Genomic DNA, 14,683 nt, shown 5'->3' with positions numbered 1-14,683 from the left:
TCACAGTAATGCTTCCAGTAATAAAAAGTAAATTGGCAAGACTCAGCCCAAGGGGGAAAAAAATGAATTGGCTTTCATAATATAACAAGATTGTTAATAAATTTGTCTGAACAGTAGTAACAGCAGTGTAATTAGTGATAAACAAGAGAAAACTTTTTTAAAAAACCAAATCATTCCTTAGATAAACTAATGAGAATATTACTATTTTTTAGAGAATTAGTTAAAGATGATTATAATGAAACTGTTCACAAAAAGACAGAAGTTGTGATCACACTGGATTTCTGCATCAGAAACATTGAAAAAACTGTGAAAGTGTGAGTAGATTACTTCCTTACTAATGGTTAAAATGTTAAACATTGTCCCATTTCTCTTTCATTATTTAGTTATCCTTGGCATAATACAGTATGCTATGCAAGTGTTTGTATTAAAGTACAACCATAGATTAAGTTAATTCCTCACAAAGACAAAATTTAGTTGTCTCAGTAAGAAATGAACATTTGGTGGCATTTTCTCCTACCCTTTACAAAGGAAAAGGTAATCTGACATAAAAACACCTCATTTTTAAACCTTGCAAATTAGACACTGAATAGGAAAATATAAAAACTGCAGTCAACAAAGGAAGTAGGAAGGAGTATTCTAGAACTGTATTTTGGTAGTATTTATAGAATTTGGGGATTACTTTTAGTTTATTATTACTTATTAATTAATCTTATCCCTGAGACTGTTTTTTGAAACAGAATGATATTTTAGATTTCCCCGTTCCTAGGCTGTATTATTTATACTGCAGAGGAAATACAGTAAATGAAATCAGTATGTACTATTCTGCAATCTAGTATTTTGACTATTATCCTGGCATTAGACTTGGAAATTGTCTTTTTTATTTTATCTCGTATAAAAATTTGTTAGTAGAAGTATATAAAATTCCTTCTTCACAGAGACAGCAAGTTTTCTTAGAATCTGTTGCTTGTAGGCTTTGCATTCAGTATTTTATTCTTAAGTAGTTATAATAAAAATTCAGATCTAATTTGTAAAAACACCTTTTAAAATCTATATATTCATTATGCTCATTTAATTTTTCCATACTTGTTTTTCATACAGATATGAAAAGCTGATGAAGATCAACCTAGAAGCAGCAGAGTTAGGTGAAATTTCAGACATACACACCAAGTTGTTGAGAGTAAGTATTCACAGAATTATGACAGTCATTGGGACCATGCTCATGGTTCTCCTATTTGACTTTCATAACAACTCTATGAGATATAGACCGTTAACCATATTTTACAGGTAAAGAAACAAGGTGAATTGAATGAAAGGATTTTGTATGTTTTTTAAGAAAGGATATTTAATGTAAGAAATGTTTTATAAAATGTTTTAATACTAGTTAATCTCATATTTTATTATCATATAATACTCTTTGTGGAAAATCAAACCAAGAAACTGTCCTTGCCTTTAAAAATAAAAATAATTTTTCTGACTTTGAATTGACGTAATCCACAAAAGCAGTACAATTAAGACTTTAGACTCCTTTGGCAATGTATCATTTCTGTATTTTGCTAATCTGAATCTCAACCCATTGGTTTTATTTAGCTTTCCAGTTCTCAGGGAACAATAGAAACCAGTCTTCAGGATATCGAAGGCAAATTATCTCCAGGTGGTCTGCTGGCAGATACATGGGCCCATCAAGAAGGCACTCATCCAAAAGATAGACAGTAGGTTATATAATTTTATTGGTAGCTTCTGCTCTTATTATTAAATGTCCTTTTTCACATTGACTCAATTAATTTATTTGGATTTTTTTCCCCTACGTAGTGTAGAAAAGCTACAAGTCCTGCTAAATTGTATCACAGAGATTTACTATCAGTTCAAAAAAGACAAAGCAGAACGAAGTAAGTAAAGTTTGCCATTTGTTAATCTAATGAATCACCTCTACTAGTTGTAATTCAGTTGAATTAATTTGGTATATTTATGGGGTGGCTCCTTAAGTTATTTCAACACTCACAGATTTCCCCCTTGTTTACATGTGACAAGGCCAGACTCAACCCTCCAATTCCCATTCTTTGTCTTGTCAGTGATTTGAACCCTATCTCCCCTGACCAGTCTAGACAATACCTGACTTGACCAAACCTGAAACTTCTTTCCCTGCCCACATCCCTGAACTTTGACCCACCTTTGCCCCAAACAGCACACAGCCCCTCCTGAAGGGCCCTCCTCAGAATAAACTGAGCTTAGAGTCCTCATGCTCTACTGTCCTGTCCATCTCCCCACACCCAGGGAACATCTTCAGTCCTCCCTAGTGAAGGAAAGCCCTTCTCTGCCTAATCTTTGAACGCTCCCAGATCTCCCGATGAGAGGGGTTGCCCGTTTGCCATAGTCCCTTCCCCTTCTTGCAAGAATCCTTTACAATAAAGCGTCTTCTTAACCTAAATCCAAAAAAAAAAGAAAAAAATTGATCCTGTTGGGAAGGAGATATACTAAAAATTATTCTTAAAACCAACTTTTTGAATATTTTAAATTAAGGGTTCTGAACTCTAAAATCTCTAGAGACCAGTCATGTAACAGAAAGGAATGAAATCGGCCAGTGGAGACTGAGGAGGATAGGAGAGGAGATACGCATCTGAAGGGGAGAGTCATTACTCAGATTCACCAAACTCATTGCCCAAAAATCTTCCTATTCTCAAGAGGAGCTGGAAATACAGATTTTATTAGAAATATCTTGTGGGCACCTGGCTAGCTCAGTCAGTGGAGCATACGACTCTTGATCTCGGGGTCATGGGTTGAGCCCCACATTGGGTGTAGAGAGTACTTAAATAAGTAAATAAGTCTTTAAAAGAAAGAAAGAAATACCCTGATTTTTAAATGTTGGCAGTTAATTTTTTTTATGTTAACACTGTACAGATCAATTAAAAGCATCAGTGAGCTGTATATCTAACCCATGCGTCATGAGTTTGTGTCATCTAACTCTTAGCCTTTTTGAAGTCATAATCTCGAAAGAAAAAGAAGTGTGCGTGATTTTGTGATTCTACATTTACAGAAGTAATATTTCTTATTTTTAGGATTAGCTTATAATGAAGAACAGATCCACAAATTTGATAAGTAAGTGTCCTTATTGTATTTAACAGTTATTTTTGGTTATGTTATTAATATAATTCCTCTCAAAGTTGAAATTAATTATAATAAAAAAATACATTTTAATCTTGGCTTTACAGAATTGTTACTGTGTGTGCACATATTTGAGGCCACTTGTCTGGTCCCTGGTTGAGAGGTTAAGGAGAAGGGAGAACGAGGGGGCATCTTCTACGTCATGTGCTTTGATTGCAGAAGGATAGATAATAGAGAACATAGGCAAGGACAGATTTAACCTCTTTCTTAACTTCATTAAATACGTTCTGACCATTCTCCATTATGAACCTTCTCTTTCACTTCTTGCTGCTATAATGTGTATCTTAGAAACCTTTGGCTTTCTACTATAAATATTCTAAAGCCACACAGTCATTATTAAGAAACATAAATTTTATGTATTTGAAAAGTTTTTAATATTGGAAATAGAAACCATCACATTGGTTTAAGCCTGTGATTATTTCTAAATTATAGGCAAAAACTGTATTACCATGCAACAAAAGCTATGACCCACTTTACAGATGAATGTGTTAAAAAATATGAGGCATTTTTGGATAAGTCAGAAGAATGGATGAGGTAAGTAACCTTAGTGGTTGACTGCACAATGTACAATTCAGTGTACATTGTATATTGTAAATAAGATTAATATTTCATTAGACTGCTTATTAATTGATTCTTTTTGGTTTTCAGAAAGATGCTTCATCTTAGGAAACAGTTATTATCCTTAACCAATCAGTGTTTTGATATTGAAGAAGAAGTATCAAAGTATCAAGAGTATACAAATGAGGTATGACTATCAAAAGTATCTAGAAAAAAATCTTTTTCCTGTTTGGAAAAAAATACATTTCTTCTCAGCTTATATTTGAAATGATTGAAAAGAGAGAAGTGGGACATAATACACCTTATATTCAGTTCTGTTTGCCCATTTGTAATATGTGTTTTAAGCCAGCTTTTCAGAACTTAGATCTTTTACAATTAAAAGCATCTGATAAAACATTCTTTTAATCATCTGTAAAAAGAGGATTTTTTAAAGTGTTGATTTAGGGGCGCCTGGGTGGCTCAGTCGTTAAGCATCTGCCTTCGATCCCTGGGATCGAGCCCCCACATCAGGCTCCCTGCTCAGGGGGAAGCCTGCTTCTCCCTCTCCCCCTCCCCCTGCTCGTGTTCCCTCTCTCGCTGTGTCTCTCTCTGTCAAATAAATAAAATCTTAAAAAAAAAAAAAATCTTACCACGGTTTCTCAACACTCTTGGGAAAAAAGCCAGAGCCCTTTTTAAAAAAAAGTAAAAAATAAAGTGTTAAGTACTGTATCATTCACAGTTTTGAAATTAAAATTTAAAGCTATAAAGGGCTTATAAAATGTGTAACATTTGGGGCGCCTGGGTGGCTCAGTTGGTTAAGCATCTGCCTTCAGCTCAGGTCATGATCCCAGAGTCTTGGGATTGAGCCTCACATCGGGCTCCCTGCTCAGCGGGGAGTCTGCTTCTCCCTCTGCCTGTCACTCCCCCTGCTTGTGCTCGCTTTCTCTCTGTCAAATAAATAAATCAAATCTTTAAAAAAAAAAAAAAGTGTAACATTTAATGTAAGATCTGTAGTTTGTACTTTGTTCAGTGATTGATGTAGGTTTTTTTGATGTTTCAGTTACAAGAAACTTTGCCCCAGAAAATGTTTGCAGCCTCCAGTGGAATCAAACATACCATGACCCCAATTTATCCATGTTCTAATACATTAGTGGAAATGACTCTCGGGTAAGAAATTTATTATTTGGTAACTATGATGTTTCCATTCATTTTTATTTTTTGTGTGATCTTGCTCTTTTATTTTGAAATTTTGGGTGTTTGTTGTGAATACATTTGCAAATGTTATTTAATGGCTTAGTCTAATCTAGAGAACTAAAACATAATTGAATTCTAAAACATTTGCATACTTTTTTGAGCAGAGACATTGATACTTGTTTCGTTTGTATAGTATGAAGAAATTAAAGGAAGAAATGGAAGGGGTGGTTAAAGAACTTGCTGAAAATAATCATATCTTAGAAAGGTAAGTGATGCAAATATTATTCTGCCCTGTGATTTTTTTTTTTACGGAAGGAAGTACATATAGATCTATACTTGTACCTGTCTGTTGTCCTGTATCAGTAGGTTAAAGTAATGGGGAAAGGATATAAAGTCAGAACCCTTTTGTTTTGGGATTTCCATGATGCCTTTTAATGTGTTTGGGGTTGCTTGGATAAAGACAAGTCAACTGTGATTGATTCCATTTCATAGTAGCACTGGTTAATAGAATTATTTGCTTATTTGAATCAGTTTGTGAAAATGAAAATCTTTTGCACGTTATTTTTTGTACATCTCATTAGAATCGTAATTTATTGGGGTGCCTGGGTGGCTCAGTCAGTTAAACGTACGACTCGATTTTGGCTCAGGTCATGATCTCAGGTTCAGGAGATGGAGCCCTGCCTTGGGCTCCATGCTCAGCGGGGAATCTGCTTCAGGATTTTTCTCCCTCTCCCTCTTCCCCTCCCCATGCTTGTTTGCTCTCTCTAAATAAATAAATAAATCTAGAATCATTATTTTTTAAATATTTGAGAGTGTACATGCACAAGTAGGGGGTGGGGGCAAAAGGAGAGGGAGAGAGAGAATCTCAAGCAGATGCCTCACTGAGCTCAGAGCCTGAGACTGGGCTCAGTCTCCCAAACCTGAGATCATGACCTCAGCCAAAATCAAAAGTCCGAGGCTTAACCAACTAAGGCACCCAGGTACCCCGAATGTTACCATTTTTAATGTTTGCTGATTTGTTTAGTAAAAAAGGTTATCTTATTTTAATTTGCATTTCTTTGGTTATAGTGATATGAAGTATCTTTTTATGTTTATTCAAATTTGTGTGTGTGTGTGAATTGCCTTTTTTTTTTAAAGGTTTTATTTATTTATTCATGAGAGACAGAGAGAGAGAGAGAGAGGCAGAGAGAGAGAAAGGCAGAGGGAGAAGCAGGCTCCCAAGGAGCAGGGAGCCCGATGCGGGACTCGATCCCAGGACTCCGGGATCATGACCTGAGCCGAAGGCAGACGCTTAACCATCTGAGCCACCCAGGCGCCCAGCCTTTTGGTTTTAAAATCTTTTTTTCTATTGGTTTCTAGCAATTACATAGTAATTATCTAACTTTTTTATAGTACCCAATTTAGTTTCTTCACAACTTGAGCTAAATATCAGCAAGAAGAGACTATTAAGATATGCTTTAACAAACTTATATTGAATCTCTTCTGCCTTGTGACATAAAATCCTCACTTCTTAAACCATGTCCCATAAGTCACTTTCCCCTATTTTATCTGCAAATTTATTTGACAATATATGGGTGATATAACATGGCATAATCATAGCTTAAATGTTAAATGACTGCTTACGGATTTGTGCCAGAACTAATGAGCACTGTCTCCATGTGGCTGTCTCATTATCACTTCATTTCTTTTGTATCTAAAATCACATCATATCACCCTTCCCAACTCAGTTTCCCCTCCAATTTCCTCATTCTTTGCAGTGGGAACCACCTTTTTCCTGCTCCCTTGAACATAGGTTATTTTTATACTAACTCTCTTTTTTACTGCCTTTCATCAAGTTTGGTAATCTTCCTTCAGAATGTTTCCATATTCCCCCCCTTGGTCTCATCAGACCTCCTTCCTCCTCACAGGGGAGCTGTGGTGATAACCTACCACCTATCTTCCTAAGCCTAGGTTTTTCCCATCTGTCATGGCTATTAAGCCAAAACAATCTTCCGAAACACTGATCTACTGGCATACTCCTTTGGCTCAAAAATTTCTAAACTCCTGTTACCTAAAAGGTCAAGTCTAAATTCACACTTGAATTCAAAGAATGGAATACTCTGGCCCAGCCCATTCACTCAACTTTACTTCCTGCTAGTCCCCAGAATAACATTCTGTTCTAGCAAGGTTGCATTCCTTACTGCCCATTGAGTATGTCACACTCCCAACTCCTTCTTATCTTTGCTTTTCTAAATCCCACCCCACCAAGAAGTTATCCGGTTTTTCCTAATACTTTCTAGATCACATCCCTCACCTTTTTCTCTTAAGAAGTCCTCCCAAGGGGCGCCTGGGTGGCTCAGTCAGTTAAACGTCTGCCTCCGGCTCAGCTCAGGATCCCAGGATCCTGGGATCAAGCCCCACGTCAAGCTCCCTGCTCAGCAGGCAGCCGGCTTCTCCCTCTAGCTTTGCTGTTCCTCCCCGTGTGTGCTCTCTGGCACACGTGCTCGCTCTCTCTCTCTCAAATAAATAAATAAAAATCTTTGGGGGGAAAAAAAAAGGAACATCTCCCAAGCCACCGATTGGTATTTTTTTCACGTATTTATAATAATACCACTGCGTTTCAGTAAGAAATAGAGCAAATCATAGTTGCTTAAACTCTTTAACAGCTTGTTCATCTGAAAAGTCTCCTATATTCTTCTTTAAAATATTGGGGGCCAAATAAATGAATCATCTGAGATTTCCTTTTTTCTTTTGTGTTTTAGGTTTGGCTCTTTAACCATGGATGGCGGCCTTCGCAATGTTGACTGTCTTTAGCTTTCTGGAAGTTTGAGAACAGTTTTAATTTGCACAAGAAGATAATGCTGGGGCATTAAATGAATGCCTCTATAAGTGGTCTCTTATTTCTACAGTTCAGTATTTGATGTGGGCATGTAAATATGTACAATATTGTAAATACATAAAAAATATATAAATTTTTGGCTGCTGTTAAGATGTAATTTTACCTTTTAACATTTATAATTAAATGAGGACATGTGACCTCAGTGAGCACTAGAAGAAAGCCATGACCAATATGTTGAAATACTGATCCTCTACTCTACTGAGTGAGGCTGAGTTCTACATCTCTGCCTACTGGAAACATTTTTTAAATGGAACCAAAATTGTCATCCTTACAAATCAGAAAAGACTAATAGTTGACATGTTTATAAGTGATAGAATGGAGAAGTGGCTTCTTTGGGTAAGGAGCTGAACCGAACCACTGTTTTACTAGGATCACAATTTTGGGGGAAGGATAATTTCATTTTACAAGGTGCCCAGAACCCAGTTATCATCATATGTGTTTAATTTCAGATAAATTATTGAGCAGAATTTTTAAAGTGATGTAATTATTAAAAACTGTTCGTTTTATTTTGGCCATAAGTGTACAATCGTCTTAAAAATTTTAGGATTATTTCTGCTGTTTCAAGCTGTATATTTTTTGTTTAATTTAATTCCACTTACTCCATCATGAAAAAATATCAATAAATTTCTCAGTTTTAATGTAAAAGTTTGTATTTTTCTGTGTACAACAGTTTGAGAAACAAAAGTCTTTTGAAAGAAATAATATCTGTGGTGATTGCAAATCATTCTCAGACTATTGGATATAAGGACAGTTTTGTTTCTCTTCTAAATCTGATTCTAATTTAGTATAAGTTCTCCAATTAATTTATGCTATCCGGGGGACGCCTGGGTGGCTCAGTCGGTTAAGCGTCTGCCTTCGGCTCAGGTCACAATCCTGGAGTCCCAGGATCGAGTCCCGGGATCGAGTCCTGCATCGGGCTCCCCGCCCAGCGGGGAGTCTGCTTCTCCCTCTCCCTCTGCCTGCAGCTCCCCCTGCTTGTGCTCTCTCTCTCTCTCTCTGACAAATAAATAAAATCTTTAAAAAAAATAAAAATAAAAATTTACGCTATCCAGATCCAAAGGGAGCACTCTCTTTGAAATATCTACCCAGAGTCCTGTACTAAAGGATATACTCAGCAAGATACTATTTCATCCAAGAAGGACGTGGTTCTGATTTTGGTTTTGGTTTCTGACTTACCAGATTATTGAAGTGTGATTATACACAACCTGCTTATCATAAAAATAACATGTCCCAAAGAGTGAATAAATTTGACTACCATAAACATTGGGAAACTGAAAATGGGTTAAGTTTTAATTTGAAATCTCAAATCAATGCATTATCATAGTAGAGAATTTTAAGTATTACCTGTATACGTTATAGAAATAAATGCATGGGGCGCCTGGGGGGCTCAGTCGTTAAGCGTCTGCCTTCGGCTCAGGTCACAACCCTGGAGTCCTGGGATCGAGTCCCGCATCGGGCTCCCCGCCCAGCGGGGGGGCCTCCTCCTTCTGACCCTCCCCCATCTTGTGTTTTCTCTCTCACTCTCTCCCTTTCAAATAAATAAAATCTTAAAAAAAAAAAAAAATGCATGGGTGAGTGGTCCCTGTTAAATATCTGTTTAGTCTGAGAGTTTCTGGGGTGAGGGGGTGTTTGTTTAATCCCTCTTAATTTTCATTTCCCATTTGACTATTTAATTGTATAGTTTAAATGTTTATATCACTGAACATTAGGTAAAATTTTACTTACATTATGTGGTCAGTTAATATATTTGCAGAATTAGTTTTCAGCACCTTTAGAAAAGATTACCAATAAATAAACCCATGCTGTGGGGACTGAATTTTTATGAGTTGTATTAACAAGAACAAATCCATTCAACGTTAATACTGGTTAAGACTTAATGTTTTATTCCCCATTACAGCAACATGGAAACCAGGCATTCTTGCTTTTTTAAAAGACTTTTATTTGACAGAACGCAAGCAGGGGGAGCGGTAGGCAGAGAGAGAGGGAGAAGTAGGCTCCCTGCTCTCCATCCCAGGGCCCTGGGATCATGACCTGAGCTGAAGGCAGACGCTTAACTGAGCCACCCAGGCGCCCCTGGGCATTCTTGCTTTTAATATTTTACCTTCAAGAATACAATCCTGGGGGGAAATGGCGGCTCCCGGAGAGAGCGGGGCTTCGGCTGGCGGAGGGAGCACCGAGGAAGCATTTATGACCTTCTACAGTGAGGTGAAACAAATAGAGAAGAGAGATTCAGTTCTTTTTTTTTTTTTTAAAGATTTTATTTATTTATTTGAGAGAGAGAGAGAGAGAGAGAAACAGCATGAGAGGGGAGAAGGTCAGAGGGAGAAGCAGGCTCCCCGCTGAGCCGGGAGCCCGATGTGGGGCTCGATCCTGGGACTCCGGGATCATGACCTGAGCCGAAGGCAGTCGCTTAACCAACTGAGCCACCCAGGCGCCCGAGATTCAGTTCTAACATCCAAAAATCAGACTGAAAGATTGACCCGTCCTGGTTCTTCCTACTTCAACCTGAACCCATTTGAGATTCTTCAGCTAGATCCGGAAGTGACAGATGAAGAAATCAAAAAGAGGTTTCGACAGTTACCCATACTGGTGCACCCTGACAAAAACCAAGATGATGCTGACAGAGCACAAAGGGCTTTCGAAGCTGTGGACAAAGCTTACAAGTTGCTACTGGATCAGGAACAAAAGAAGAGGACCCTGGATGTAATTCAGGCAGGAAGAGAATACGTGGAACACACTGTGAAAGAGAGGAAAAAAGCAATTAAAGAAGGAAGGAAAACCTACAAATGTGAGGAGGACGACCCTGAGCTGTTCAAACAAGCAGTATCTAAACAGACCGTGAAACTCTTTGCCGCGCTGGAAATTGAAAGAGAGAGAAGCCAAAGAGACGCATGAAAGGACGCGACAAAGGGAAGAAGAAATTGAAGCTCAAGAAAAAGCCAAACGAGAAAGGGAGTGGCAGAAAAACTTGGAGGAAAGTCGAGATGGTCGTGTGTGGACAGCTGGCGAAACTTCCAAGCAAATACAAAGGGGAAGAAAGAGAAGAAAAATCGGACCTTCCTGAGACCACCGAAAGTAAAAATGGAGCAGCGTCTGGGGTCACAGCCACAGAACCTTACCCCAACTGTCTCCCCTCCTGCTTTGAAGGACTCATTCTTTCCTCCCATTTCCATCCCAACATAGAGTAGTAGTTGCTTTTTAGTCCGTTTTGTTTTCAATACAATTTCATATCGATCAGAGTAATTCTTTTGTACATTGAAATGAGGGGCTCAGTTTATAACGAAACCTTCCCCCACCCCCTACCCCTAGACCAACCAGGATTGGAAGGTGCCACCATTGGTGCTGCCTTCTCTTCCCACAGCCTGTAACTTAATGTTTTGTACCTCACTGAATTGTGATGGTTAGAAACTTCGTGTATAGTTTGTGGAAATCACATCCAATTAAACATATTGCTTAAAATGGTGTTGCCGTGACTTCAGAGACAAGCCTGGGCCACCTTAGGAATCCCCTTTGCTTCAGATGCTTGCTTCCGGGCGTGGCATCCCTTGAAGCCCCAGATCAGACAGGGAAGGCAGGGGGCACGCAGAGCAGTCACTCAATGCCCCGACCTTCCGCAGCGTTTGGCATATGCTCTCCTTTCTGACTGACCATTCTGCGTGGCATGAGGCTCCGAGCCACCCAAACCTGTTCACTTTCCAAAGAGCCAGCCATCTTCCATCTGGTTTCATTGTGTCCTAGCCTGTCTGCATTCGTTAGTGGTCATATTCTGTACATGTAATAAATTTTTATACCCTAACAAAAAAAAAAAAAAAAAGAATACAATCCTCGGTCGCCTGGGTGGCTCAGTTGTTAAGCGTCTGCCTTCGGCTCAGGTCATGATCCCAGGGTCCTGGGGTTGAGCCCCGTGTCAGGCTCCCTGCTCTGTGGGAAGCCTGCTTCTCCCTCTCCCACTCCCCCTGCTTGTGTTCCTGCTCTCGCTGTGTCTCTCTCTGTCAAATAAATAAATTAAAAAAACAAAAATACAATCCTCATTCAGAACATTTTAGGTTAATGAATACCTGGTGATACTAGTCTGCTAATCTAATAACCTAATAAGTTACATCTACAGTTTAGTAGCCTTTTTTCGTTACTGGGATATATTTTCAAAAGGTAGGGATTAATGATATAAAAATAGTATATAGTTAGTGGATTTAACTCTTTACATAAGCTATAGTTCTAACAAGAAATAAAAGATGAAGTAAGTGAACATAAAGCATATGGGAAGAAAGGGATATTTTTGAGTAAATAAAAAAGGAATTAGAGGTTAGGGAAGAAATGTGAAAAATAATCCCATAACATCTTCTGAAGTTCCAGGTTCTATTATTTTGGAAATTACCAAATACTATATAATTGGCTTTTAGACCTAATTACACTGTGTCAAGCAGGCTGCCTCTAGTCTTAGATATAAAAGATCTTAAAATATTTATTTCAAAAAATATCAATAAATTATCCAGAAAGGAATTATAATAATCTTGGATTTATCTTGCTTTCCTGTTATTTTTTTAAGCAATAATTTCACTTCTGTGGTGTTCTGTGCTAAAAATAAAGGGGTAAGTTGTTTGGAATTAAGAAAGTCACTATCAGTAGGAATAAACAATCTCAGCTGATAGATCAAAAATTTATTCTCCCTTCAGAATCATAGTCACAACCAGGATTAGTCTGCTATTTCTGATTTCACCCCACTCAGAAATGCCTATTATGCATTGTGCTTTGTCTTTCAGAAGTGCTGTAGGAGATTTACTCAAATTTTTAAAACTCAGAAGTGCTGAAAATAAAAAGTTTTGAAAATATAAAGGAGTTGTAACACTATTGTTTTAGCTGGACCCATCATCCACATCCCATTTTTTTTTTAAGATTTTATTTATTTGAGAGTGAGTGAGAGAGAGCATGAGCCGGGGGAGGAGCAGAAGGAGAGGGAGAAGCAGGGTCCCCACTGAGCTGGGACCCCGATTCGGGACTAGATCCCAGGGTCCCGGGATCATGACCTGAGCCAAGATGCTTAACCGACTGAGCCACCCAGGTGACCCCACATCCCATTTTTAAAGTTGGGGCTCTTGGCTGGCCCAGAGAGCACACAACTCTTGATCTCGGGGTCGTGAGTTTGAGTCCTACAATGGGGGTAGAGATTACTAAAAAAAAAAAAAAAAAAACTTAAAAAAAAGACCAAAATATCTTCAAAAGTCTTACACTGTTGTTTTATTTGGACTTCCTCCCCAGTTGTCACTTACAGGACGACTCAAAGTCAAAATCCTAAGGAATACCAAAAATGGAATAGAAAACAAAGACACCGACGTGGAAATAAAAACTGGTAATAATATCGTTTGTGTTTTTTAGCTTACAGGTCAGCACCAAAAATTTAGTGTGGTGTATAAAAGCACAACCCAAGTATTACATCAGGATGTTTAGGGACTAAAGCAAGCTATCATAAGTTTGACATAAACAGAATGTGCAAGGACTAGTGGTTAAACATAGCTTCAGGTGAGAACCTCAGTCCCTGTTGCTTAGTAGAGAGCTAGACATTGGTGTCTGCTGAAATAATACACAATAATGTTAAAGGTCTAGAAAAATATTCAACAAAGGGTCAAATTCCAAAACAGGACCCTAGAAAAAATCTTGTTCTTTTACACATTTCTTGGCTTGTAAGAATCAAATTTTTTTTCTGGAATAAATTCCTGCCAGAGTTTAAAATACATATCACGTTTTCACTGGGAAAATTTTCAGTCTGTACAAAGTAAAACATTTTTAATTTGTACAAAACAAATGTGATCCAGGCTATGGCTTTGGGAGGTAGCTCGTTAATCACCAAGTCCTACAAATTGCATTGAAATTCTGCTGGATGCTGAACTTTAGTGGATACTGATTACTTTGCTCCTCTATGAAAGTAATTGTGTTTTTCTGAAGGGGGGGGTCTATGCTTAAAAATTATCAAGTGTTTTAATAGGTTAGACTTTCTGAAGCTTAAAACTCTTTCTTTAGAAAGAACATCTATTAATACCAGTTTCTAGTTAAGAGGGCTAAGGTCTAAAGGACAAACCAAAGGAATGACAGGGGAAGGGGATTTAGGGCTAACAGGTGGTCCCCAGACATATTGGCTGGAAGAGAGTTCACAGCTAAAGTGTCATATGTGGGTGTTACTGTGTTTTCCTCATCCATATTCTCCGTAGGGAATCATTCTGGAACATTCATAGTTCTAGCTATGGCCATAAGAAATGACTTCAACAAGACCTTCAGAAGAATAGCTCGTCTCTTTTACTGGTTCCCCAAATCACTGACCTGCTCAAAGAATCGGAAATCCAAATTGGTCTGGAGCCAAGGTAGAGGTAAGTTATCTCAAGCTAATGCTTCATTTCAAATGTTTTTTGTTTTTGTTTTGTTTTGTTTTCCGTTACTAAAATGGAGCCTCCCTCAACTATAGAGAAAAAATAAAGCTCTTAGGGGCACCTGGGTGGCTCAGTCGTTAAGCATCTGCCTTCGGCTCAGGTCATGATCCCAGGGTCCTGGGATTGAGCCCCGCATCGGGCTCCCTGCTCCTCGGGAAGCCTGCTTCTTCCTCTGCCTCTGTCCCTGTTTGTGTTCCGTGCCCCCCCCCCCCCGCCGCCATCAAATAAATAAAATCTTAATAACAATAAAGCTCTTAAGGCATTATTTAACATGATTGAGTACAAATTGAGAGAAAATGAAAGCAATTTGAAGGTGAGGTATTAAAAGCCATGAACATTTCTGTAATTCCAACTTTATGCTTCATAGGCATTTAGGTTCAGAGAAGTTTTCTAGAGAAAGATGGAGAATCCTTAGCTTTAAAAAAAAAAAAACAAAATAACTTTTGTTTTCAATGAACCTTAATTTGCTTATACAATTAAAATACCTCAGAACACA

General features: G+C 38.1%; 1 protein-coding gene and 1 pseudogene across 3 annotated transcripts in view; both read left to right on the top strand.

Annotated features, from left to right (window-relative positions):
* TBK1 (TANK binding kinase 1) overlaps positions 1-8,413 on the top strand; it is a 40,432-nt gene extending 32,019 nt beyond the window's left edge. For 2 of the 3 annotated variants that reach the window (XM_027593597.2, XM_027593598.1), the window contains 10 exons: positions 213-314; positions 1,099-1,177; positions 1,588-1,709; positions 1,810-1,886; positions 3,054-3,093; positions 3,592-3,693; positions 3,808-3,904; positions 4,757-4,863; positions 5,084-5,155; positions 7,632-7,701. In XM_027593597.2, coding sequence (XP_027449398.1) covers positions 213-314; positions 1,099-1,177; positions 1,588-1,709; positions 1,810-1,886; positions 3,054-3,093; positions 3,592-3,693; positions 3,808-3,904; positions 4,757-4,863; positions 5,084-5,155; positions 7,632-7,683 — 850 coding nt within the window. In that variant the 3' untranslated portion in view covers positions 7,684-7,701. Of the gene's footprint in view, positions 1-212; positions 315-1,098; positions 1,178-1,587; positions 1,710-1,809; positions 1,887-3,053; positions 3,094-3,591; positions 3,694-3,807; positions 3,905-4,756; positions 4,864-5,083; positions 5,156-7,631 lie in introns of all 3 variants that reach the window. The other variant, XM_027593596.1, reaches the window with a different exon arrangement.
* Positions 8,414-9,895: 1,482 nt separating this feature from the next.
* LOC113922381 lies at positions 9,896-10,951 on the top strand (annotated as a pseudogene).
* Positions 10,952-14,683: the final 3,732 nt, after the last annotated feature.

This window comes from Zalophus californianus, chromosome 9 (genome assembly GCF_009762305.2).
Source record: "Zalophus californianus isolate mZalCal1 chromosome 9, mZalCal1.pri.v2, whole genome shotgun sequence".
Lineage (NCBI taxonomy): Eukaryota > Metazoa > Chordata > Mammalia > Carnivora > Otariidae > Zalophus > Zalophus californianus.
Note: the sequence above shows the minus strand (reverse complement) of the source record. Positions and strands in the feature narration are given on the sequence as shown.